This window comes from Thalassophryne amazonica, chromosome 15 (genome assembly GCF_902500255.1).
Source record: "Thalassophryne amazonica chromosome 15, fThaAma1.1, whole genome shotgun sequence".
NCBI lineage: Eukaryota > Metazoa > Chordata > Actinopteri > Batrachoidiformes > Batrachoididae > Thalassophryne > Thalassophryne amazonica.
In genome coordinates, this window is record NC_047117.1 from 14417682 (window position 1) to 14441991 (window position 24310).

At 38.3% G+C, this 24310-nt stretch overlaps 1 protein-coding gene and 1 long non-coding RNA gene across 2 annotated transcripts; one reads left to right on the forward strand and one right to left on the reverse strand.

Moving 5' to 3' along the window:
- Positions 1-221: 221 nt before the first annotated feature.
- On the reverse strand, positions 222-13828 carry LOC117526285 (cytochrome P450 3A56-like). Its single transcript, XM_034188338.1, has 13 exons — positions 13676-13828; positions 13495-13588; positions 9432-9484; positions 9197-9296; positions 8970-9083; positions 6977-7065; positions 6749-6897; positions 5870-5997; positions 4626-4701; positions 4377-4537; positions 3834-4060; positions 2160-2322; positions 222-375 (listed from the first exon to the last, which is right to left on the reverse strand). Exons 1-13 carry the CDS (start codon positions 13741-13743, stop codon positions 301-303), a joined length of 1497 nt encoding a protein of 498 aa, XP_034044229.1. The 5' UTR covers positions 13744-13828; the 3' UTR covers positions 222-300.
- Positions 13829-16965: 3137 nt separating this feature from the next.
- LOC117526486 lies at positions 16966-22775 on the forward strand. The gene is made up of 4 exons (XR_004565303.1): positions 16966-17056; positions 17183-17276; positions 22416-22467; positions 22703-22775. It is a non-coding gene; the product is annotated as an uncharacterized LOC117526486 (long non-coding RNA).
- The last annotated feature ends 1535 nt before the right edge of the window (positions 22776-24310 follow it).

Consider the following 24310-nt stretch of genomic DNA (forward strand, 5'->3'; position numbering starts at 1 on the left):
TGCAGCATAATGTCCATTGTTTATTGATTTGCTAAAATTGCTAATTTCTCAAAATATTTGTCCTATCAACTTTCCCTTTTCACAGCATTCATCCTTCACCCAAAATACACAAGCACACCAAACAGCAAGTGTCAGCTCTCCCCGGTTTTTGCCTGATTGAAGCCATACACATGCACACAGAGGCCACTTTGTTATTATCAAATAGATAAGAAAGGTAAATGTTACAGTAATAAACACATCACTTTATTTTATGTAATAACTTTTTATTGACGGGCTTGTGTACTCTTAATTTGAAGTCTTCTAACGTGGAACCAGCTTCAGTTTGATTGGTCGCTTTGGCATTAGTAAGCCCTGGACATCCAACTCCAGTGGGACCTGGAAGGAAATTAACCCCACCAAAAAAAAAAAAAAAAAAAAAAAAATCACACAGTCAATTAGAAAGACACACATATACCAATCTTAATTTCATTTTTCCAAACAGAGCAGAAGGCTTAAAGATTTATGACATCTTCCATAACACTGCATTTCATCACATTTCAAAATGAGTGTTTTAAAGAACAAGTGATGTCAAATTTGATACTTTGATGGTAACACTGCGTATACAATACTGAAACACAACCTCATTAGGTATTTTAGATAATACAGTGTTACTTTTTTACATGATATAGTTTGTTGTGTCAGTTAGTGGCTGTTGATTTGAAATATTTACAACTCTGACAAGCTGCTCATGACATTATACGAGGGCTGTCAATAAAGTAACGGTCCTTTTTATTTTTTTCAAAAACTATATGGATTTCATTCATATGTTTTTACGTCAGACATGCTTGAACCCTCGTGCGCATGCATGAGTTTTTCCACGCCTGTCGGTGACGTCATTCGCCTGTGAGCACTCCTTGTGGGAGGAGTCGTCCAGCCCCTCGTCGGAATTCCTTTGTCTGAGAAGTTGCTGAGAGACTGGCGCGTTGTTTGATCAAAATTTTTTCTAAACCTGTGAGACACATCGAAGTGGACACGGTTCGAAAAATTAAGCTGGTTTTCAGTGAAAATTTTAACGGCTGATGAGAGATTTTGAGGTGATTCTGTGGCTTTAAGGACTTCCCACGGTGCGAGACGTTGCTCAGCGCTCTCAGCCGCCGTCGTCAGCCTGTTTCAAGCTGAAAACCTCCACATTTCAGGCTCTATTGATCCAGGACGTCGTGAGAGAACAGAGAAGTTTCAGAAGAAGTCGGTTTCAGCATTTTATCCGGATATTCCACTGTTAAAGGAGATTTTTTTAATGAAAGACGTGCGGATGGATCCGCGCGTCGGGACGCAGCCGACGCGGTGCAGCGGCACAGGAAAAACACCTCCGTGTTGATAACCATTTGTAAAATCCAGGCGGCTTTTGATGGCTTTCAGTGGAGTGAGTATATGAGAAATTGTTTAACAAGCAGGACATGTTCCAACTTGTCCTTAAGGCTTTCAACAGAGGTGTTTTTCCTGTGGCGGAGCGTCGCGGCGGCTGCGTCCCGACGCGCGGACCCGTCCGCACGTCTTTCATTAAAAAAAATCTCCTTTAACAGTGGAATATCCGGATAAAATGCTGAAACCGACTTCTTCTGAAACTTCTCTGTTCTCTCACAACGTCCTGGATCAATAGAACCTGAAATGTGGAGGTTTTCAGCTTGAACAGGCTGACGATGGCGGCTGAGAGCGCTGAGCGACGTCTCGCACCGTGGGAAGTCCTTAAAGCGACAGAATCACCTCAAAATCTCTCATCAGCCGTTAAAAGTTTCACTGAAAACCAGCTTAATTTTTCGAACCATGTCCACTTCGATGTGTCTCACAGGTTTAGAAAAAATTTTGATCAAACAAAGCGCCAGTCTCTCAGCAACTTCTCAGACAAAGGAATTCCGACGAGGGGCTGGACGACTCCTCCCACAAGGAGTGCTCACAGGCAAATGACGTCACCGACAGGCGTGGAAAAACTCACGCATGCGCACGAGGGTTCAAGCATGTCTGACGTAAAAATATATGAATGAAATCCATATAGTTTTTGAAAAAAATAAAAAGGACCGTTACTTTATTGACAGCCCTCGTATTATTCCTGTCCAAGGAGCAGCAGATAATTTCATTGACAGATTACTCAATCACCAACATGAAGCACTTTGTGGCCTCACCTCAGTCTCCTCACACACAGCAAAGCTGAACCTCTGGAGGATCTCCACAATTGCAAGTTTCATTGTCACCACAGCAAATCTCATCCCGAGGCAATTCCTCGGCCCTGCGCCGAAAGGCATGTAGATGTACGGGTCAATCATTTCCTTATTTTCCTTGCTGAACCTGAGGGCACACAGGTCAACCCACAATCGATTAATACAAGTGAGGCACTGATACACAACAGCTGTTCTTTGATGGTTCAATAAATTTAACCCCTTTAAACCAGAGCAGCACATGTGTAGTCCCAGCTTCCTGTAAGTCACCTTATCGCCATTTCTCAATAAAATACAAATACTGTCAAAAAGCCTAACTTCTCCTATGTAAATTGATACCCCAGTATGACATACAGTATGCTTCCAGGCTAAACCAGATCATAACTTTTTGATGACGCAACATCCTGGACACATTCAATTTAAAAGTCTTTAAAAGTCCTTCAAGGATCTGATGGGTCAGTACAGGACTTTAATTTGACACTGGACTAGTTGAGAATTTCAATGATAGGGTAGTGGCTCTATCAGCTTTAATTTATCCATGGTAACAGGCTTGTGTGGACCAATCACTGAAGAGCCGAAATAGTTATCCAAAGAAATGCCTCCCAAAACCTAATTTTAGACAGTTAATAAGGTGCTGGATCTTATTTTGAATCATGAATTAATAGACGACCTTATTGAAACTAAACAAGAAATTAAGATATTGTTTCATATTAGTGGTTGGCTTGGTGCTTGTTGTAGGATTTTGCAGTTTAACACATAAAGTGAATTACAGTATTATTTATAGAATCCAGCTGTTTTGTTAAGTTTGTTGTTTTTGAATTAGGTTGTTTTTTTTCTTTAAAGATTTATTTTTTGGCCACTGTGTTAATGTAATTTTTGAATATTTTCTAGAGTTACTGTCTTATAGTAACCGCGGTTCTATGGTTACTGCTGTATTGCTCTATCAGTAAGTTCAAAGTCTGATATGTAGTGCATATTGTGCAATGTGGCACTCTGTTGTTTGCCAGAAATATTTCACAAAGTGTCAAGAGAAATAACATTCAAGTGGACACAATGGTGCACAAACAGAATAGCATTGAAAAATGCTATGACACTAATGAGTTTTGTATAGTTTTGGTTCAGTTTTTTGTGAGATTTACAGGTTGATAGAATTTTGGATTTCATTTTTTTTCCTTTTTTTTAAGTGCCCCCCAACTGCTTTTGCTATTTGTGGGAAAATAATTTTAACTGTTAACTGTGTAATAGGTTTTGGCACAAAATAGACACCATGGTACCATTTTTAAACCAAAGCAGGGACAGTATTGGTCCCAAATGCCAAAAATCTTTTTAAGTTTGAGCAATAATTCCCAATATTTCTGCATTTATAATTGCCACATTGCTGCTTTATTCCAAGCAGCTGGTTTGTGTTGTTCCTGAAATACCATTGTTAAAATATTTAGAACTTGAAATCAAAATCTTTGTTCACTTAAATAATTTCATTTTACAGACAGACAAACAGATAGATAATATTTGCATCCAAGGATGTGACATGTTAAAGTGTACGAAGCCTTCCAACAAAACAAAACAAAAACACACACATTGGCTGTAAAACATTAAATTTGTTTTTAAAAATACTCATATTCAAATATTCAGTTCACATGCCTCTCAGGTTTAAACTCCTCCGGGTCAGACCAAATCTCAGGGTCCCGGTGCATGGGCCATGTGGGTATCATGACAACCATATCTTTTGGAATCACAATGCCATTGATGTCAACAGAAGCCTTTGCAACACGCTCCAGACGTGATGCAATGGGGTACAATCGGAGAGACTCGTTGAGAACACTTTCAAGGTACTCCATCTGCATAAGTGCCTGGTATTCAACAGGTGCCTGGACATGTGCACAAAAACCACAATACATGTCACAAACTCCTGTTCTCCCCACTCAGAATGAGTCCACCATGTTTGTACATTTGACTATAGAGAAGTTACGACAGGGGCTTGATGGGGAGTTGCTCCACCCTCAAGTGATGGAGCATTTTGAACATAGTTTTTTAATAGTGATTTTCGTTGTATCATTTGTATTCTGCTCACCTCTTTTTATTAATGTGCTGCTATAACAACTGAATTTCCCGAGCATGGGATCAATAAAGCCTCATGATGGAACCATCACAACTTATACTGATTTCTCCTCACTTGCAGTGTACCTGGTTCGGGAAGGTGGAGTCGATCTCCTCCTGCAGCTGTTTCATAACACGAGGGTTTGTTGCCAGATTGTAAGACAAGAATGTGAGAGAGCTACTGGTTGTTTCATAGCCAGCAAAGATAAAAATCATAGCCTGAGAAAGGATCTCGTGATCAGTTAAACCTGTGGAGGCAGGACGGAGGTATGGATTAGAAAACCTTTAAATAATGATTCTATATGCATAGCCATAGGACGTGTCAGTGCTCATCACCTTTGTCCTGTGACGTTCCACTGGGGTTGCTGTTGTTCTGGGAGTCAATCATCAGCTGAAGGAAATCCACTCGGTTCTACAAGCAGACAAGTGTGAGAGTAGGTTTGATTGCTCTTGTAAAACAAGCTTTAAAGATGAACAGTGTTGTAGGGCCGAGTGTCAGACGGACCTTCAGCCAAATTCACATCCACCCATAAACATATAGAACATTAGTTCTTCTACACTTTATCTGACATCAGGTTTACTTCAGGAGTCATCTCTTGCTTGTTTAAGAATGCTGCTGCTAGTCGGTTCTTGATTTAAGATGCACTGACACTTGCATGACTGATTCACGCACGTCATTGTGACAATCCCACCTGCTGTGTTCCCAGCTGGCTGCCGCGCTTTGTTCCACCGGCGGCCTCGTGCTCTACGCTGGACGCTGTGTATATAAAGTAATTATTTCATAGCGGATTAATCATTTTCTCTGCAAGTTGTCTGTTGAAAATGGCTCTAATTGCTTCCTGAATCACAGGGGACTGTTCCAGCAGCACCGTTCACACGCTGAATGAGCTGGAGAAAGCATTTGGAGCAGTCTAAAAAGGTAATTATTTGTCATGTTTACATTGTCATGGCTTGGTAAAACAGTTGCATTTTCTTTCCTTCTTGTCTGCAGTTGTTAAAGTATGTTTATGATAGATTTAACATCTCGTTATAATTGTTCAGACGAGGTGCGCTCTGATGCGGTGCACTGACTCAACCACTCGTTCTGTTCACTTCTTCTTTACTTGACGAGCTGCATGTAGTGTTGGTGAACAGATCGCGTCACGTAGCACGACATTTATGCATGAAAGATTTTTTTGAACATTTCAAAATTCTCTTTGCCGAATTGCGCACGCCGGCGCCCATCTCACGTTCAGTCTACACCCGTTAAAGATGAGTTTACTCTCCTGCACAACACAGGCCGTACAAGTGTGTGCATCAAAGTCATGCAAGTGTCAGCGCAAGCCTGACTGCCATGAAATGTGCACACCAAGAACCCGATAGACCCCCCTCCCCCCACAACACACAGAAATTGAGTTGTAAGTGAATGACATGGTGGATGCGGCAGACACATGCACTCTGAGTATTCCTCCTGTGTTATGAGAAATTTAAAGAAATTGTCCAGTTCTACAATTTTGGAAAAATAATGCCTGCCACCTCCATCAAGTTTAATGAATACTTTTCCAAAGGTTTTAAACAATCAAAGACAAACACATCCATACCATGTTCTTAGTCGACTCCCGATTCGTCTTGATCTTTTGCAGTGCAGAATAAAAGAAATCCGTGACAGACGAAGGGAAGAAAGAAAACTCCATCTTCTCCAGTATCGGTCCGAGGAAGGGAAAGAAGGCTGCCATCAGACACAAAGTAACACATTCACAAAAGACACACAAGGGAAACAAGACTGTAAACATTGTCCATTATGTTTGTAACTGCTGTTATGCAAATCAGGAAAATTTGGGAATGTACAAACATGCAAATTGAAAACAAACAAAAAACACAACAACAAAACCCTGAGGTGATTCTGGTCTTTACTGGCTTTTAATTCATTGTCAGCAGTATGAACCCAAGATCACAGGTATTCTGTCCAAATTTCTTTTCTAAATACACATCCATTAACATTCCAATAAAAAAACTGGGGACACTAAGCATTAACCATTTTGTAATTTTCCATTCTTTCTCACAACACTAAAGACCTTTTGGTATTGAGGATAAAAAGCTTTGATGCATTTCAGGTGTTATTTGTCTCATTCTTACTGCAAACACTTCATAAGGGAAGCAACAGTACTGTTTCATGGGGGTTGGTCAGTACTACAGGTAGACAGGCCGGTCCAGTATTTTTACATCATTACTAGCCCTAAACTGCCCCATGCAAACTTTTTTTTTTTTTTTTTAATGTGTTGAAGGACGGAAATGCAGAATTGGATGTCATAAACAAAATAAAGTTGACCAAGCAAAATATAAAATATCTTTGCTTCATAAATGAAACAGAAGTCAAAGTAAAATGTAAGAATCACTGCAAGGTTTTTTTTTAATTTGCGTTTTCCACACCACCTCAACTTTTTCTGATTCGGAGTTATATATAATAAGTAATGACGTACCAACACTGAGGAAGAGAGGATTGAAAAGGTCAAACTTGACCATCTTTTTGACGTTGGCGACAAAAGGGTCTGAAGGGTTGTTGAGAGAGTCGATGTCAACGCTGAAGGATGTGCTGGTTACGACATCCATACTGTACGGTCCAAAGAACCTAAGGACAGATAATCCAGAACTCCTTTAGCCTGTCTGACCTTTATAAAATCTTATGCATTTTACTGAGTATTTCTTACTCCTTTAACTCCAAGGCCTCATTCTTGTCTGCCTTCTGTTTCATGCTGGTGATTAGATTGGCAGAGTTTCGTTTCATTATGCCAAACATCTGCAGCACAGAAAGAAACCCACAGACTGTATATATACACTGGACAAAGTTTGCACCACATCACACACAAGTTTTCTACAGAGACCCGGAGCAGCCAATATGAAACCTGGAAGATTCACAACTGTGAAACAGCGAGTGCCACAATGAACCCATAAATGGCCAAAGGGCTGGAGCGTGGGTGGTTCCATTGTGTAACGAAAGAACCCTGAACATAACCCCATCTTTGAGTCCAAACCAGCTAAACTAACAACCTAACCTTTGTTTGGGTGATTTTTAAATATTTTTTGGGCCTGCACAGTGGTTCTCCTAACAATTTGCTTTGGTGTGGTCATTAAAAGTAATGAGGTGTTACTTTCTCAGTAATCATGCATTAAGTGGACATAATGGGTTAGGCTACTGATAGCTGCTAAAAGTGCTAACACCATTAGCCTACAACATCAAATACAGTGGTGGGCACAGTTCTGCTAATCCGCAAACTGCTAATTAGCAAAGCTAACTTTTTTGTTAGCAGAGTAGCTTTTCAACTGACTTTGAAAACCATCAGCGGACCAATTAGCTTCTGCTAACTTTCAGTCTCCTAACGGTTTTGTTGCTGGCATAGTTATTAAAGCTGAATGGTCAAAAACGTTTGTAAACCCTAAAATCACACATGTTAGTTCCTGTCTGTTACATGTTTTATAGCAGTCAGGTAGCTGTGAGGAGCTGAGCTCAACCCTACCCCAAGAAGCCTGGCTGCCAGGCTGCTACAAAAACAAAAGCCATTTACATTAAACATACAGTGCCCCAGACGTGTGGTAGGAGACATCAAAGCAATGAAGTTTTCACTTATGGTTTGATTTAACAACTAAACTAATTCCAGACAGAGTCAACTCTGTCATTTTTACAAAGTGAAAATATCACACATATCTTTTAGTTTTAAAGTAATGCGCTAATTCTGAAGGTTTGAGCATTAACACACACAGATGCTAATGGGTAAATGAGCCCACCACTGATCAAATAAGATGAGAGTTTCACTTAGTGCAAATATTGCAGCAGGGACATCTTAGATCATCTGTTAGGACATTTCAGCACACAACAAAATCATATTATCCTAGCTCTTTGTAATAAAATGCTCAAAACAACACACAGTCCTCCACAACTGCGAGCAACCGCTACCCGTAGACAATGAGCTACCAATGTTACGAGAGGCACTGAAATCAGGCATGATCACTCAAAGGTACCACGCCCCGAATTACACATAACACATGGCTTAAAACATCTTAAACTAAGAAGTTAGAAAAAATTTCACCCCTCCCTTGTGCAGTTATAGAGGGTGAAACTGCCTACAGAGACCTTTTTTTTGTACCAGGCTGTAAACATGTTTATTTCTGCTCTAAAAGTGGAAATTTTAACAGAATTTAATGGAAACCTGCTCCCTTTTCAAGCTGCCAGTCAAGCAACTGCAACTTTTTCTTCTTCCGGGTAGGCTTAATCTGAGACAATTAAAACTTACCGCTTAGAGAAAACAAATGGAAAAGCTACCAGTGCTGTGTTTGCTTTGGATCCAGTGGACATTTTCTGTTATAAGCAAAGCTGCTGTACAGTCGGTGGACTTCAGCTTATGGGGTGTGTAACTACACATTAAGTTCACACTGTACATACCTAAAGGCACCACAAGAACTCAATAATAACCCAGAAGGTTTAAGGTTCAACACACACACACACACAACCAAGTGCCAACACTACAGTAATTTTACACAAATTCCTGTGGAAAATACTGTGGAAGTACTTCAGCTTGCTGGGTGATTCCACGTTTACATACAAACTTCAGTGTGTGTTGAGCTCCAGCACACAGCTTTATGAAAGGTTTCAACATCCAAAAAAATGAAGCAGAGGAGGAGAAAAAAGGAAATAGCAGGTCGTACCTCCTTCAGTCTTCCTGAAGTGAAGGATGGAGAGAGGATGCTGCGAATCCTCTTCCAGTGGTCATCCTCGGCGACGGACACAGCATCGTACAACGGCCCATTCAAATGAAAATTCTGTAACAGGATTCAGCAACATAATGTACACAGACGCTGACACAGGTTTGGGGAAAAAACCCAACTCCGTAAGGAATGTGACTGAGTCATAATCGTAATGTAAGCGTGCATACTCTGCGATTGGTGAAGAAAGAATAACACTCCTTTATCAGAACTGTTTTAATCATGGCAGGATCGGTGATGCACAGCACGGGCTGACGACCATCAAAAATCCTACACGGAACACAGGAGAATAAAACACCAAATCACAATTTTATAAGTGTAAATCTCAAAGGGAATCAGTATAAAATAAAGAAAAAGCAACTAACATAAACATGCTCTTCCATAAATAGGAGTGTGAAAACTTACCCCCATATTTTCCCATATTTCTTTAAGCACTGCGTGTCAAAATTTGTGAATCCCTGAATATGACAATAACAGGTGACAGATTAGTATAAAAACACTTTAAAAGCTTTAAGATGCCAACTTGGTACTTAACAGACATTATATATCACCTGGAATAGACATCCTATATTCACCCCTATAGTCACAACTCAGCCGAACGAGGTGTACAGCCAGTACATTCTCAGTGCCAGTCCCAAGACCAGTGTCGCGGTCTGATCGGTCTCCCCACCCATCTGATCAGTCCCCTCTCACACAGTGTGCATGCGTGCAACACTGGTGACGCACAGTATTTACTTCTGTTAAAATCAGTCTACACTGTCCACACTGTCACAGTCCACACTGGGTCAGTGAGGAATATATAGACACTGGCAGTGTTACATTAACAGTCAGTGTTAATTTTACACTGGTGGAGATGAAAACAGCGTAACAGGATGAACTGATCATCACATACATGAGGGGGAACTGTTCAGACTGGGTAGTAATAAAAATAAACCAAGTCTTAGAAAACTATCGATCAGTATCTTGAGCCAATCTGTAATAAATATACCCTTTAAGAATTCAATTTCAATTTCTTTTCATTTAAATAATGCCAAATCACAACAGAGTTGCCTCAAGGTGCTTCACACAAGTAAGGTCTAACCTTACTAACCCCCAGAGCAGCAGAGGTAAGGAAAAACTCCCTCTGAGGAAGAAACCTCAAGCAGACCAGACTCAAAGGAGTGACCCTCTGCTTGGGCCATGCTACAGACATACATTACAGAACAATTCACAAAACGAATTTACAGGAATTGGGAATTCTAAGCTCATTTAGAGGTTACAAGTAGACTACAAAAAAACACTAAACACTATGGCGAGTAGCATAATAGATCCTACTAGTGTACTGTCTTTATTTATTTTGCTTTAATTAGATTAGGTTACATTAGATAAAACATCATTGATCCCTTGGGAAGACTCCCTCAGGGAAATTGAGGTTCCAGCAGCATTGTATAGCAGCATACAGTTTATTTACAATTTATTACTATTGTAACACAACTCATTATTGGGGGGACCAATCAGACTGCAATGCGTGTCGACTAATCGTTCCGTTCTGAAATGACGCATGCACAGTAGGGTTATGACTACAAAACTTTTTTCAAAACTTTCATTTTCCTGATGTTGCATTTGATGAACTTTTACCCATAGATCACTTTTTTGAAGTTTATTTCATTGGATCATGAAAAAACCTCCCGCATCTAGCACCACATCACTTTTAAAAATACATGAGTTTACACAATACTATTTAAAAATAACGTAACAAGAAAAGAATGAACAAGTATCAAGAAATAACAAGAAAATATATACAAATAAATATTGCTAAAATATATTAATAAACAATAATTAAAAGAAATAAAAAATAAAGGTAAACTAGATAAAATTGATAACAGATAAAATAAAATGTATAAATAATGTGATGAGCTGATCTACTGCAGTGTTTTGCTTTTGTAGTTCATAGCATTTACACCAGTGTATAGTTGTTCACATCACATCATTCATACAGTTTTGCTTTCTTTGCAGTATTGCTTTGGAGGATCTGCTGTTGAGTCCTTCTCTTTGGAAATATGTGCTTGCAAAGTAAAATGTCAAAATCAGCAGTGGAAGTAGGTAGAGAAAAATGGGCACAAATTTTGAAATCAAGCACAAAGCGCTGTCCTTGTATACCAGAGCTAAAACAGGATATGAGTGAAACATTTTGTAAAATGCCTTCCAACAGAGATATCGTTGGAAGATTCTTGGGAATTTTTGATGAATTGAAAGGACGACATGACCGATCTATCTGAGGAATTGTTGAGCTTTGGGAGAAGCTGAATTTTCCTGTTCTTTCCAAACAACAAGTGTCTGCAAAGGTTGACAAACTTATCACATCTTTTGAAAAACACAGAAAGTGACCAAATGCAGAATTTGAAGAAAATCTTGCTCATCTGTTCGATATTACAAAAACAAATGGAAATTGGCTTTGTAGTGAGGACAAAGAACTGTACAAAAGACAAATTGAATCAGGAGGCAGGGTGGGATATACGACTGTGAAAGTGGCTCCTATGTCAACAATCCATACATCAAAAAGGGCCAAACACACATCAGAACCCTCGACAAGCCAAACGGTTATCTCTGAATCCAGTGATAGTGAGGAAGGAAGCAGTGGTGAGTGTGACCCTGTTGTGCCTCGCTCCAACATTGTAGCTGAGAGAGCTGTAAAATTGATGGAGGAGGTTCGTTCTCCTTGCAAAACAGACAAATATCATAACAGCAAATTTATTAACACTAATACACAATCTGAAACACTATTAAAAACACTACAAATGCTATATGTACTCATTTTCATGTATTCCTCATGTGTATTGTATGTAAAATTGACATCTTATAATAAAGAGTGTTAGAACTGCTAGGTGTTTTAATGTGAAATATGAAACTGTCTTAGGTGCGGGAGGTTTTTTCAAGGTCTGGCAAAACCAAAGTCATTTTTGTGAGTTTTAGGTAAAAGTTCATCATTTATAACCCCAGGCTAATAAATTTGAGATTTGTCATAACCCTAATGCGCAGTGAAGGTAGGGGGACTGATCAGACTGTGACACCAGATAAACGAGTTGTGTTGTATCATGAAGGGCATCTGGCACACATTTTACCAAATGGAGCATGCAAACAATAAACTGAATTTCCATTCCATTTCAGCAGAGGCTCATTTCCATGACAACCCCCGGTGTTGCTGTCCAACAGGGTGACAGCGGAAATTGGACCACTGTTGGGCAATAATTAGGGGAAAAACATGTTCAAAGACAGCGGCAACCTCATATATCAGCAAATGCCTTGAAACCTCAACAATTAATACTGAAACTTGCATAAAGAGAAGTAAGACCATGTGAAATTAAAAACAGTGATGACATAACGTATACCTAATAAATTGGTCACAAGATCAGAGAGAGAACTTACCACACATGACTTTGGGCTACAACCTGCCACCTAACACGGAAATAACGTTGTGTCCAACTTTACTTCTGGAGCAACCAGATTGCAACCCAAGCAGTGTAGTAGTCAGTGTTGTTACAGTTAATTTGAAAAGTTACTTCATTAGAAGCTGTCGGCAGCTGCTGCATCTAACTAATAAAGTAACTTGTAATCTAACTTGGTTATTTTAAGATTGAGTACTCAGCAAAGTAATGATTGTAACTAATAGTTACTTTGCTGATTATTAACTAATAACTAAGTAACTAATAGTTACTTTGCTGAGTACTCAATCTTAAAAATAACCAAGTTAGATTACAAGTTACTTTATTAGTTACAGTGGCTTGCAAAAGTATTCGGCCCCTTGGTATTTCACACATTTTAATTTATTTACACCATTTCAAATATAAAAAAAAGTAAATCAGACTGCTCAATATAAAACTTTCTAAAATTATCTTCCTTAAACTCAAAAGTCAAACCAAATCTCTACAATTTGATATAAATTAATTAAAATATAAAAGCCAATATGATGGGATGCATAAGTAAACGGGCCCCTTTGGTATAATACCTGTAAATAACCAGTTTTATAGCAAGTTTTCTGCAGACAAGGCAGAGGATTAAAATTCCGGCGCCCCAAAGCCATTAATTTTGGCAATGTTGATTTGCCAAATATTTATTAATTTTCCCTAGCAACTACATACAATTGGTTATTTCGCTGCACTTCAAGGGTGCGTTGAATGACCGCCCAAGACGAGGAATGATACGTTTTCTGCTTCTGTCAGTGGAAATGCACTGTTGAATGAGAGTCAGTTGGAGGAAGTGTTGTTTTAATCATTCATATTACATGTAGGCACATACTATTAAGTAACACTGACATTGATAATACTTTTTAAGTATATATATATATATATATATATATATATATATATAAAATGACTTTTCGCCTCCACATCTAGGAGGGCAGCGCCTAAGTGCCCCTATGGGCCAGCAGCCACTGCTATATCCACTGGACATTTGTTCTCTTGCGTCTAAGTTGCTGTTTTAAACCTACCTTTCTATATGCCAGCATGGTGCCGAAAAAAGGAACAGGTGTGGGACCAGGAATGCCCATTTTCTTAAATGTTCCATACGGCCAGTACGCATATCTGTGCCAAACAAACACGAGCGAAGAAACTTTTAAAAAAACGCACACATACACACACAAATTAGGTGAGTTTGTTTTTCAAACTTACAGAAATAAGAGTGTGATGAACGCGACCAGGAGCGTCCAGGTCTGAGCGGAGAACAGCAGCGGCTCCATTTCTGCGCGAGCTCCTCTCTTCAGCGCGCGCGCGCCGGAACAACAACTCCCGCCTCGCGCCTGAAGCCTTTTATTATTCGCGCGGCGCGCGAGCGTGAGTCACGTGTGAGTGTGTCAACGGTCGACCGCCGCTGATCCGTCAGGACCAGCTGACGTCTCACACTGTGTCGCTCAGAAACAAGATGTCTCCTTTGGCTTCCAGCAATTTCAACTCTTGTTTTAAAGAAAGTGTTGCATTTTAACCAGCTCGGTCGTGACGCAGAGTCTGGAATTTGATTCATACGATTAAATAATCACAAAGGTGGACGTCCAGTGACATATGTGCATCAACAGCGTCACACAACCACTGCACCATTAGAACCGGTCACTAATTCAATATTTCATCAAAGAAAGAATCATGTGATGTAATATTTCAGGTTATCTTCAAATATCAGAAATGTGCAGCGGAAGAAACGAACTGTAACAAAATTGTACATACTGTACAACAAAGTCAGTGAAAAGATTTTTTAAATATTTTAAATGTGTTCTCCTGCACTTGTTCTACCATTTCAGATACAGTGTTAAACTGTGTACACTAGGACTGCAGTACATGGAAGGAGAGATTCTCCCTTTATACAGTAGTGTTCAGAATAATAGTAGTGTTATGTGACTAAAAGATTAATCCAGGTTTTGAGTATATTTCTTATTGTTACATGGGAAACAAGGTACCAGTAGATTCAGTAGATTCTCACAAATCCAACAAGACCAAGCATTCATGATATGCACACTCTTAAGGCTATGAAATTGGGCTATTAGTAAAAAAAAAGTAGAAAAGGGGGTGTTCACAATAATAGTAGCATCTGCTGTTGACGCTACAAACTCAAAACTGTTATGTTCAAACTGCTTTTTTAGCAATCCTGTGAATCACTAAACTAGTATTTAGTTGTATAAGCACAGTTTTTCATGATTTCTTCACATCTGCGAGGCATTCATTTTGTTGGTTTGGAACCAAGATTTTGCCCATTTACTAGTGTGCTTGGGGTCATTGTCTTGTTGAAACACCCATTTCAAGGGCAAGTCCGCTTCAGCATAAGGCAACATGACCTCTTCAAGTATTTTGACATATCCAAACTGATCCATGATACCTGGTATGCGATATATAGGCCCAACACCATAGTAGGAGAAACATGCCCATATCATGATGCTTGCACCACCATGCTTCACTGTCTTCACTGTCTTCACTGTGAACTGTGGCTTGAATTCAGAGTTTGGGGGTCGTCTCACAAACTGGCTGCGGCCCTTGGACCCAAAAAGAACAATTTTACTCTCATCAGTCCACAAAATATTCCTCCATTTCTCTTTAGGCCAGTTGATGTGTTCTTTGGCTCATTGTAACCTCTTCTGCACATGTCTTTTATTTAACAGAGGGACTTTGCGGGGGATTCTTGCAAATAAATTAGCTTCACACAGGCGTCTTCTAACTGTCACAGCACTTACAGGTAACTCCAGACTGTCTTTGATCATCCTGGAGCTGATCAATGGGTGAGCCTTTGCCATTCTGGTTATTCTTCTATCCATTTTGATGGTTGTTTTCCGTTTTCTTCCACACGTTTCTGTTTTTTTTTTTTTGTCCATTTTAAAGCATTGGAGATCATTGTAGATGAACAGCCTATAATTTTTTGCATCTGCATATAAGTTTCCCCTCTCCAATCAACTTTTTAATCAAACTACGCTGTTCTTCTGAACAATGTCTTGAATGTCCCATTTTCCTCAGGCTTTCAAAGAGAAAAGCAGGTTCAACAGGTCCTGACTTCATCCTTAAATAGGAGACACCTGATTCACACCTGTTTGTTCCACAAAATTGACAAACTCACTGACTGAATGCCACACTACTACGAGTATTATTGTGAACACCCCCTTTTCTACTTTTTTTTTTACTAATAGCCCAATTTCATAGCCTTAAGAGTGTGCATATCATGAATGCTTGGTCTTGTTGGATTTGTGAGAATCTACTGAATCTACTGGTACCTTGTTTCCCATGTAACAAGAAATATACTCAAAACCTGGATTAATCTTTTTAGTCACATAGCACTACTATTATTCTGAACACTACTGTAAATCTAACTTATACGTATGGGTTTTTATTATTACAAAGGCACTTTGTAAAGACATTTTAATATACCTGGATTCATATGTGTGTGTAGGTATATTATATGTGCAGAGTATGGGTATATAGTCAGGGTATAATCATTAGGAAAGCATTTATTTAATTTAGTATTGATTACCTTCATTTATTTTATTTGTAAATATTCACAAAAAGGAAACATGAAACAGAAATGGGAAAAAAAAATTTAATGAGTATTTGTATATGTAAATATGTAGGTATGTATGTATGAAGTAGGAATTAATAGTTTAATGGTTAACAATATGAACTGATGTGAGGATAAAAATTAGTGACATCATATGTCGGGAAGCCAGATGATCAAACAACAAAAAAGTGAGCCAAATGAACTCACGATGAAGCAGCAGCCAAAAGGACAGAGCAGCAGGCTTGAACCTATGACTGGACGGTCATCGGGCCACCGGTTACTAATCTCATTACTACAGCTGAAGGTCCTTCATCCTCAAGTTGCTCCAGATGTGTATCATGACAGCTGCCTGAATCCAGTGTGTGAATGTGTTATGTTGTAAAACACTTTAAATCAGTAAAATTGTCTGAATCAGATGGAATAGCCTAATATCAATACACCCGTCTCTTTAAGAGATGTGTGCACTATTATTATTTTATCCAGGAAAAAAAAGATTTAAAACTACAGAGCATTTAAAAGGTGTATGAGAGATTTTTAAAACTCCACCATCAGCTTCTAGAAAAAAAAGGAAAGCAATTTGTTGCCAAATGAGGCATAGTTCATCTGTTGCATTCATGGCAACTTGAAAATGTCCAACCTCATATCTTGAAACACACTGCAGCAGTCGGAAGGAAGTCAGAGAAACTTTTGTCAAAAATGTCAATGCAACATACATTTTTCTCTTTCGAAAGTGGCTGGAAAGCACAGGTGCACACAGTGTAGTATAATCTCCAAAAATTATAATTTTACTCCAATTGTGGTTAAACCCAGGTATGTTTTAAAAGGGAAAAAAATCCTACATTTCATGGTAACAGGAATGCAGCATTATGTACCAGCACACAAAGAGACCCAGCCCACTGCACAGCATGAGAACAAAAAAAAAAAAAAGGGTGACTTCCTCAGGAAGACAACATCATGGACATTTTGCCGTTCTTCTCTGCAGAAACATGGACTCTGCTGGTTACTTCTGTCTGCTTATTTATTGTGTAAGAATATGACATCAAGCAGTGAAATAACTCTCGAGGCAAAAACAAGCTTCAGTGAAATTACTAAACTTTCATTCATCTGGCTTTAAGTAAATGACTTACAGTAACACTTTCTCTTCTGTCCAGGTACAGATACTGGACCTTATGGAATATTTGACAAGATGGAATCCCTGGTCGGAAGCCAGTGATGTACTTTGGCACAATTGGCAAGCACAGCAAAGTATGCAAATCTTTGTCAAACCCTTCAAGTCATTAATATTTACTAAAAGGACTGATTTAGAAAACAATGATGCTATCAAAAAAGGCGCACTCGAAGGTGGCAACGCTCTTTACCATCCAGTTCTATCATTTGAGAGGGAGTCAAAATCCAACCCACTTTGTCTGCGCTGTGACACCTGGGTAACGGATCAAGTAGGGGATTGCCTGTTGGGCTGAAATACGATGGGGACCTTGTGTGCCCCGCGGACGCTAGAGTAACCGTGAAGGCTCAATAAGAACCCTGAACACAAGATGGCTAACGGGTCTCTGGCGAAACAAGTAGTCCTTGATGGTGGATCAGGCAGAAAAGGTGATGACTTGTAACCCAAAGATCCTGATCATCTGGGATTCCCCAGCCGTTGGGCCAGGCTAAGGATCTGTCAAGGACCGTGTGCTTGTCGGCGTGCAATGACATTCCCACGTTTAACAAATCCACACACAGGCATCTCTAGATCAATTCCACCATGCTCTCCAGTAACTGACCAATCGATAATCTTCTTTGGCACCGAGGGAATGCCACCACAACAATGAAGTTAAGAAGTGTTTGTCTTGTTCCAACACTCCTACGCGGTGTCTGGGTCAATTTCCGCCGTGTGTTGGAAGATGATCCTAGAATTTGCCTTTAATGGGTTTGTTTTTGTCAATAGTTTTGGTTTATCTGTCTATTTGTTCCACTCCTCCTTCCATTTCATTTGGCCAATTTTCACCAAACCTGACAAGTGGATGACAGTTAACACCAGAATTGCCCTTAAAGGTTTGTTTTAGCAAAGGTCAAGGTCACAGGGATCAAAGTTTAAAATGGTCAAGTTTGGGCACATGATGATCAGAAGTGTATTAAATAACCCAGCATTCTCAATACCAACATGCTAACATAGAACACAGACTATTACTTTTTATCCCCCATATAGTGATCAGTATGTCCGTCTGTCTGTCCGTTTTTGCTTGTTAGTGCGATATCTCAAGAACCAGTTGAATAATTTCATTCATATTTAGCAGAAGGGTGTACTTGGCTGATCCACCTGACACCAGTCGATTACAGTGACCTTGGGGTCAATTTCAAGGTCACAGCGAGATATTCAAGATATTGTCATCGGCACATTTGTTAGCGCGATATCTCAAGTGTACTTTGTATTACTGATTTGTGGTAACCGGGGGGGATATGTCATCTCTTGATGACTCTTGTTTATTATTATTGCTATGCTATTTTTTATTTTACCACATGATTAGTTTTATCGGTTTCGAGCCACATGGTTGCCAAGTTGTCAGTGCACATCCTTATCAAATAACGTAAGGTTACCACTTGAAGACTTCTCGCTGATGAAATTTATATGACAGGGATGTGCAAAGTATATGTCCTTGCAAGTATATGTCCTTTTAAGAAAGCTTACAAAAAGTACTGGATTTTAATACATAGCTAACTTAATATAAAAGAGAAAACCAGCAATTGTGGTTCATTTTGTGAATCAAAAGCATAAAATTGACCTGTTGAGACAAGCAAAATATCTGAAAGGAACTGGTGTGTACATAAATGAACATCTAACAAAAAAGAATGCTGAAATTGCCAGACAGGCAAGGTTCCTGAGACTGAACAAAATTCAAGCAACGTGTACAAGAAACTGCAAAGTAATGATCCGACTGAAGGGAACACCACAGGAAGCAAAGGTGATTATGATAAGAGAACTAAAAGAACTTGATTAATATAAATGAGAACATGCTCAGTATTCAGGGAGTATCATTGACAAGAATTCTGTGATTGATGGAGAGTGATATTTACACTAAACATGGTCACATATGATAGTAGAGGATTTAGATGACAAGATATACAACATAGATAGGGATACAGATCACAATTTATCAATCCTTGAAAGTAATAACTGTGATTATTATACTGACGAGCAGTTTATGAATAAGATAATGATGAAGGGTAACCTATCCATTATTCACTTTAATAGCAGAAGTTTAAATTGTAATTATCTAAAACAGAAGATTACTTAAAACAGTTTAAAGACAATTTTACTATAATTGCTGTGTCTGAAACCTGGATAAAGAATGATGAGTTAGATGAACTTCAGATCGAAGGACATGATTTATATAATGTAAATAGAAAAAATAAAAGAGGTGGGGGGGTAGCTTTCTATATCAACTCATCCGTGAGGTGCAAAGTCATTAGCAATATGACATCAGTGGTTGATAATATAATGGAAATTATAACTGTGGAAATAGTAAACGAGAAATCAAAAAATGTACTTGTGAGCTGTGTCTATAGAGCACCAGAACTAAGGTAGAGTCATTCATTGACATTATAACAGAACTGTTTGACCAAATCCAAGCCAAAGAAGTGTTTTTGTGTGGTGATTTCAACATCGATATGGACAGTGGACTTCACTCTTTTGATGTTTTTACTGATACAATGTTTAGTTTGGGTCTAGTTCCAATGATATCAAAACCAACAAGAATCACATCTCAGAGTGAGACTATAATTGACAATATATTTACTAATATAATCGTTGGAAAAGTAGTGAGCGGAATCTTAATAACGGATGTGAGTGATCACTTACCTGTGTTTGCTATATATGAAAAAAACTGCTATAATATTAAGGAAACCACCAATAAAAATAAAAGTCAGAGACGGATCCGAAAAAGCATTACAGGCACTAAAGGAAGACCTTAAAAACCAGAATTGGGATGGAATATTTGTAAATGATGTCAATGAAGCATATGATGCATTTATGAAAATTTTCACAATGTTGTATCATAAAAACTGTAAACTGATGAATTTTGCCAGGAGGGATGCTGTTGACAAACCATGGATGACTAAAGGGTTAAGAAATGCCTGCAAAAGAAAAATAATTTATATAAATGTTACTTAAAATCAAGGTCACGAGATGATGAGGTTAGATATAAGCGGTATAAAAATAAACGAGTAGAGATAATAAAAAAGCACAAAAAGGAATATTATGGTAAATTACTTGATAAAAATAGGAAAAACATAAGAGCTACATGGAGAGTAATTAATAATGTAATAAAAAAAAATCACAAAGAGAAACCAGTGATTCCAAATTATTTTGTGAAAGAAAATGTATGCATACAAGATAAGACAAAAAATAGTGAATAGTTTTAATGATTTTTTTGTAAGGGTGGGCCCAAATTTAGCGGCTAATATTCCAAAACAAAGGGTGATAACTGCAGTTGGAAGTCTAATTGTGGACAATGTGAACAGCATCTTTCTTGGCAAGGTTGAAGAGGAAGAAATACTGAACATTGTTGGAGGTTGTGCAAGCAAGAGATCAACAGATTGTCATGATCAAGACATGTTTCTAGTTAAGAACATTATTGAATCAGTCATTGTACCATTTACTTATATTTGTAATCTGTCATTTTCAACAGGAACATTTCCTGATAGCATGAAAACAGCTAAGGTAATTCAACTATATAAAAGTGGGCATAAACATGTTTTTTTCTAATTACAGACCAGTTTCCTTGCTTCCACAATTTTCCAAGATATTAGAGAAATTATTTCTAAATCGATTGGATAAGTTCCTTGATAAATATAACATTCTAAGTAATAATCAGTATGGTTTTCGAACTAGTCACTCTACAGCCATGGCAATTATGGAACTAACTGAAGAAATATACACTGCAATAGACAATAAGGATTTTTTTTGTGTGCATTTTTGTGGACTTCAAAAAAGCTTTGGATACCGTTGACCATACTTTACTTCTTCAAAAATTAAATAAATGTGGAATCAGAGGGGTTGCTCACAAATGGGTATCAAGCTATCTAGTCAACAGAAAACAGTTTGTACAGGTAAACGACGTAAGATCTGGATTATTAAGTGTTACCTGTGGGGTACCTCAGGGGTCGGTCCTTGGACCAAAACTTTTTACACTGTATGTCAATGATATTGTTAATGTATCTAAGATGTTACATTGTATTCTGTTTGCTGATGATACCACATTTTTCTATTCTGGTAAAAATTTACAACATGTGTTGAGAGTAGTCAAAAAAGAATTCATGGGAATAAAAACATGGCTTGACATTAATAAATTATCGCTTAACTTTGACAAAACTAATTTTATGATATTTAGTAATAGAGATAAAAGTATGAATACCCCAATTATTATAGATGGTGTAGAAATTAAAAGAGTGACGGAAACAAATTTCTGGGTGTCATGATTGATGAGAACCTGAGTTGGAAATCACATATTAACTATACAAAGAATAAATTATTAAAAATGATTGCTATACTACACAAAGTAAAAGAGATATTAGATGAGAAAGGACTATATATTATACTGTTCTATGATTGTTCCACATCTGTCCTACTGTATTGAAATATGGGGAAATGCCTGCAAAACATTTACACATTCACTTTTCATTTACAGAAAAGAGCAATAAGGTTAATTAGTCGGAGGCATTATAGAGAATACACGAGTCCAATATTCCTGCAGTTACATTTGTTGAAATTCATGACCTGGTTGATTACACTATTCTCCAGACAATGTTTAAGGCTCACAAAAAAATACTACCAACTAACATCCAGAACAATTTCGAAAAAAGAGAAAGCCAGTACAACTTAAAAGGAACAGAGATATTTAACAAACCAAGATTCAGAACTAAATTGAAGGAACGTTGCATTTCTGTCAAGGGAGTCAGTTTATGGAATAATCTGAACAAGGAAATTAAAGAAGCTAAATCAAGCAATATATTTAAAAAGGCAGTTAAAATTAATATAATTCAGAAATACGACCTGATGTTGTAATAATGAAACAGCATGTATATTTTTATTACTGTTTATTTTTCTTTTCCTTTTGTAGATATTCTGATTGTAATGTTAATAATGTGATTATTATTTAATTTGGAAGTTAATCTTCTGTAAAAAGGGGTAGATAATATAAGTCGCTTCTTTCTACCCCCTTTCATTCAGGTGTATTGTTACGTTTGTTATGTTTTCTTTTGGAATGATTTTGGTTGTGTGGTTGGAACTGAATGAAATTAAATGAATGAAATGAAATGAAATATGGATGTACTCTGTTACTCATTTCAATCCCATATTGTTGGTAGATAATAATGAATTTGTTCCCTCCTTACTCTTACCAGATTTACTACAAAGATGACCACGTCTGCTTTCAAAGTACGGAAGAATATGGGGGTGAGTTTAAAAGCATTTTAAATATTAGACTGAGTCTAGTGCTCAAAAGTACTTTGATGTATTTATGTATATATTTGTGTGGAAGGTATTGTTTGGAACAGGTGTACCTAATGGCTGGTCGCTTGTACTTATCACATTATCCAATGTAAAAAAAACAAACAAACAAAAAACCATTGTAGATTTGAACATCTGACAGTAATTTCAGTGTAATTTCCTACGTTTGTGAAAATGTCAGGTCCTACGAGTTCAGGAGCCCATACTGGCTGTGATGGAACCTGACATGTTGAAAGTCATTCTGGTGAAGGAGTGTTTTCACCTACTTCACTAACCGCTGGGTGAGAACACACAATACTGTTGCTAAATGTTCTTCCTCAGTTTACTGTAATAAATGAGTAAATAAATAAACAAACAAACCTAATGCTATAGAGCATGCACCTGTTTTCAACTTGAATTCAATTTTTGGGGATCGTCTGACAACTGCCTGCAAATCAACACCAAGTCAAACAGGACAAGCCAAAAGAATGAGCAATTCATTAAAATTCACAATAGAGTCTTTAACTTGTTGAATGTGTCTAATTTACTATGATATGCTTCTAAAGGTACAGATGACTCCAATCGATTTAAATTCCATGTTTGTACTCACATTTAGCAAAGAAACAAAACAAAATCCCCACAACCTTGTGCATAAAAATAACATTACCCTCACATGCAGCTGATTTATTGTGAATATAAGATTTTTTAGCCCAACATCAGATGCATACCGTATTATTCAGCAGTGGAAAAAAAATGCAACAGCTAAAATAATGGAAAAATGTACTGTATTGTTGTAAGGGGCAGTGGTCTGCTGCTGCTAGTGAAATGGTGTTGTGGTTGTGCGAACACCATTGAGAAACTAATATTAATAAATGCGGAAGTGGTGGCTATTTTGATGAGTAAGTGTCTTCGCCTTCGCCCTTGTTTACAGTTGGGGTCACCAAAGCACATCAGAGGAGGATGTGCATGTTGATTTGGCACATTTTACACCGGATACCCTTCCTGACGCAACTCCACATTACATGGAGAATGGGCAGGGTGGTCTTGAACTGGGAACCTTCCACAATGGAAACAAGCACAGTAAACCGCTTGTCCACCAGCCCTGCACAGTGGGTAGCTTGACTTTGTTTTCTTTTGGCTACTCCCATTTGGCACCACGGTGGATCTGCATATTGATCTGGTGAAGGTTGAGGTCAGATCCCGTTCTTGATACTGCTCCAGATGCTGAGCGACATAACATTTATTTAAACTGACTAAACCAATAAACTGCAAAAACACAAGTCAATAACCCTAACAACACTGTTAAACTAACATGAACCACAATGTTGTTGTCCATTTGGCTGCTCCCATCTTTGTTCAGGGTCGCCACAGCAGATACAACCAAATCCGCATTGATATTTGGCACAAGTTTTACACCAGATGCCCTTCCTGATGCAACTCCAGTGTAACCTGGAGCCGCCAGTGTTCCAAAGAGGTCTCCCATCCAAGTACTAACCAGGTCCCGCACTGCTTTGCTTTTGAGATCTGACAGGATCAGGCTTACACAGAGCAGATCGGCTGCACTAACAGGAACCACGATAACAACATTAAAAAACCACAACTCCCATGGTGCATTGCAGCATAATGTCCATTGTTTATTGATTTGCTAAAATTGCTAATTTCTCAAAATATTGTCCTATCAACTTTCCCTTTTCACAGCATTCATCCTTCACCCAAATACACAAGCACACCAAACAGCAAGTGTCAGCTCTCCCCGGTTTTGCCTGATTGAAGCCATACACATGCACACAGAGGCCACTTTGTTATTATC